Raw genomic sequence first — 3,987 nt, forward strand, 5'->3', positions numbered from 1 at the left:
TGTCAACCCATGGTGCACTAGAAATAGGTAACGGGGTGTAAAGGCCATACGGGTGTACCTTGGATTTAGCTTTCTTACAAGCTAAGCATCGCTCCACCACCCGTGCAACATCTCTTCTCATGTACGGCCAATAGAAGTGCTCCTGCAGCATGGCAAGAGTCTTATCAACCCCAAAATGTCCCATAAGGCCACCCGAATGGGATTCTCGTACCAAAAGTTCGCGGATGGATCCATGTGGGATGCAAAGCCGATTGGCATAAAACAAGTAACCATCGAAAATGAAAAATTTACCTTATCCAGTGTGTTTGCAAGAAAGGTAAAGTCAGCCGAAATCACTATCTTGTGCATAGATGTCTTTAATCAGCTCAAACCCTAACAACTTAGCATCTAAGGAAGTGAGTAGAGAGTACCTTCGTGAGAGTGCATCCGCAACCACATTAGACTTACCAGCCTTGTATTTAATCACGTACGGAAAGGACTCCACGAATGCGATCCACCTTGCATGCTTTTTGCTCAAGGTGTGCTGGGCCTTAAGGTATTTAAGGGACTCATGATCAGTGTGTATCACGAATTCCTTAGGCCTTAAGTAGTGCTGCCAAACTTGTAGTGCTCAAATGAGGGCGTATAACTCTTTATCATAAGTTGAGTAGTTCAGTGCAGCCCCATTGAGTTTCTCACTAAAGTAGGCAATAGGACTTCCTCCTTGGTTCAACACAGCTCCAACTCCAATACCTGAAGCATCACAATCAATTTCAAATGTTTTAGAAAAGTCAGGTAAAGCAAGTACAGGTGCATGTGTGAGTTTGTGCTTTAAAGCGCGAAAGGCTTGTTCTTGAGTATCTCCCCAATGGAAGTTCTCATTCTTCTTGATCAACTCGGTCAAGGGTGCAGCAATGGTGCTAAAGTCCCTCACGAATCTCCTATAGAAACTCGCAAGTCCATGGAAGCTCCAAACATCACCCACCGATCTTGGTGTTTGCCACTCTTGGATAGCTTTCACCTTTTGGTCATCCGCCTTCATTCCCTGCGCACTTATAACAAACCCTAGAAACACAATCTCATTAGTGCAAAAATTGCACTTCTTGAGATTGGCATAGAGTTTCTCTCGTCGAAGTACATCCATAACAACCCTAATATGCTCTAGGTGTTCATCATAAGATTTGCTATAAATTAGGATATCGTCAAAGTAAACTACCACGAATTTCCCTAAGAATGGACGCAAAACATGGTTCATTAACCTCATGAAGGTGCTAGGTGCATTAGTTAGCCCAAAAGGCATCACTAACCACTCATACAATCCATACTTAGTTTTGAAGGCAGTTTTCCATTCGTCCCCCTCCTTTATCCTAATTTGATGGTACCCACTTTTGAGATCAATTTTGGTAAAGAACACAGCCCCATGCAACTCATCAAGCATGCCATCTAAGCGAGGTATAGGGTGGCGATACTTTACCGTGATGGCATTTACGGCTCTACAATCAGTGCACATTCTCCACGTACCATCTTTCTTGGGCACCAAAATGACTGGGACAGCGCACGGGCTTAAGCTCTCACGTGCCCATCCTTTGCCAAGCAAGTCGTCCACTTGCCTTTGCAGCTCCTTAGTTTCCTCCGGGTTGCTCTTGTAAGCTGGGCGATTTGGCAACGACGCTCCAGGGACGAAGTCCATTTGGTGCTCAATGCCTCTAAGCGGTGGTAATCCACTTGGTACGTCATCAGGAAAGATATCAGCATATTCCTGCAAAAGAAACTTAACCTCAAGCGGTAAGTTAGTATCAAGATCATCCACATTCTGAGCTACCTCTTTACTAACAAGCATAAGAAGCGGTTGCTCATCCCTCATTAACTTCCTCACTTTCTTGGCTTTTATCAGGAGCATTTGTTTTCCCTCGGGTTTTACCTCACTTGCCGAGCTATCTAAAGCCTTTTTCCTCTCTTTTTTTGCCTCGACTTTCTCATTTTCTTTCTTTTTTGCACTATACTTCTCAAACTCTTGTTGCAATTTCAATTGGTCCTCATGCACTTGTTTTGGAGAAAGGGGAGCTAGGGTGACTTTCTTACTATTATACAAGAAACTATACTTGTTAGTCACACTATCAAAAGACACCTGCCTGTCAAACTGCCACGGCCTACCTAGTATAATGTGACTAGCCTGCATAGGAACTACATCACATAATATTTCATCAGTATATTTATGAATTTGAAAGGATATAAGAACATGTTTGGTTACTCGAACCTTCCCAGAATTGTTGAGCCATTGGAGTTTGTAGGGTCGCGGGTGATCCCTCGTAGGCAGTTTCAAGTTGTCCACCATGAGTGAACTAGCCACATTTGTACAGCTCCCACTATCAATAATCACACTACAAAGTGCTTGGTTGACGAAGCACCTAATGTAGAAAATGTTCTCCCGTTGAAACTCGTCCTCCTTAACACGTGTCGTCAATGCTCTCCTTGCAACCAAGGCGGTCCCAAAGTGACCCTCGAGTGCACTAAACTCCTCTTCATTTGGTGACTCACCATCACTACCTCCTTCAAGGGGTGGCATGCCTTCGTACTCGGCTTCGTCCTCACTCACGATCTCGTCATTTTGCATCATAATCATAGTCTTTTGATTGGGACATTGACTAGCTATATGGCCTTTACCTTGACATTTGAAGCATCGAGTATCACGAGCCCTAGTTTGTGCCCTAGGCTCCTCGAATTTTGGAGTAGAAGAGGGCGGCTTACTAAAACTAGGGTTGTCAACCTTACCTCCCTCGAATCTCGGCTTTGGAGTATGAGCATTTGGTGAAGGCCGAGAATCATTCCTTGGTTGGAATGGGCGGTTGGTAGAGTAGGCGGTATTGCCGAAATTCGATCGAGTGGTACCCCTCCTCTTGAGCCTTTGCTCGACCTTAATAGCCTTGTCTACAAGCTCATGCAACTCCATATAATGTTGAAGTTCCACTCGTTCAGCAATATCGGGTCGTAACCCGCTCAAGAATCTCACCATGGTGGCTTCAGGATCCTCCTGTACATCCGCTCTAAGTATTAGGATCTCCATCTCCTTGTGGTACTCATCCACACTCCGGTTGCCCTGGACTAAGGTTTGTAATCGGTGGTACAAATCTCTAGTGTAATGTCCAGGTACAAAGCGGGTGCGCATCATGGTTCGAAGCTCGGGCCATGGAAAGAGCTCAGGTAGACCATTTCTCCTTCTAGACTTCTTGATTTGGTCCCACCAAACCACAGCGTACTCAGTAAATTCCATGGTGGCCAATTGCACCTTTTGCACCTCGGTGTAGTTTTGGCAAGAAAAGACCATTTCGATCTTGGATAACCATTCGAGAAAAGCCTCGGGATCGGACCGTCCTTTGAACTCAGGGATTTGCATCTTGATTCCCTTGAATACATCGGTAGGTCCAGTCTGGTTCCTTTGCCGTGGTCGAACTCGAGGTTCCTCATCATCTTCATCATTATTGGAACCATCGGACGACTCCACGTCTCTTCGCCTTCGTGTGGATTTAGAAGTTTTTGGTGTTCCAGACGCTCGGAGTTGCAGCAACTCATCTTGAATGGGTTCTAGCATGCGTTGGAAACGCCTCTCCATTTGCTCCATCATCTGTTCAAAGTCCATGGGATGGGATACTCCTTCGTTGCTACTAGACATGAAGTCTCAAGTGTACCTGCAAGGGTTAGTAGCAAAGAAAGGGAAAAAGGAAAAAAGAAACGTTTGTCTCCTTTTTTTTTTTTCCTCACTTCACTCCCTAAGTGTATACTCTCACACTCGTGTATGGTCACTTAGATCACTCTAATGAGCTCACCAAAATTTTCTCACAGCCCCTTGCAAACCCTGAAGAAAGTAGAATTCCTCAAGTGCTCAAGTGTAGCTCAAAAAATCAAGTTCACGCTAGAATTTGAGATTCGTAAGAGTAGAGATTTGCTTGGAAAACAAAATTAGGACACTAAGAATGGAGTGGTAGAATATATTCAAGACTAAAAACTGGA

General features: G+C 44.5%; 1 protein-coding gene across 1 annotated transcript; it reads right to left on the bottom strand.

The window, feature by feature from the left end:
- Positions 1–610: 610 nt before the first annotated feature.
- LOC113689296 (uncharacterized) lies at positions 611–3,649 on the bottom strand. Its single transcript, XM_027207088.2, has 4 exons — positions 2,237–3,649; positions 2,082–2,152; positions 1,287–1,808; positions 611–1,163 (listed from the first exon to the last, which is right to left on the bottom strand). Exons 1-4 carry the CDS (start codon positions 3,647–3,649, stop codon positions 611–613), a joined length of 2,559 nt encoding a protein of 852 aa, XP_027062889.2.
- Positions 3,650–3,987: the final 338 nt, after the last annotated feature.

This window comes from Coffea arabica, chromosome 5c (assembly GCF_036785885.1).
Source record: "Coffea arabica cultivar ET-39 chromosome 5c, Coffea Arabica ET-39 HiFi, whole genome shotgun sequence".
NCBI classification, from domain to species: Eukaryota; Viridiplantae; Streptophyta; class Magnoliopsida; order Gentianales; family Rubiaceae; genus Coffea; species Coffea arabica.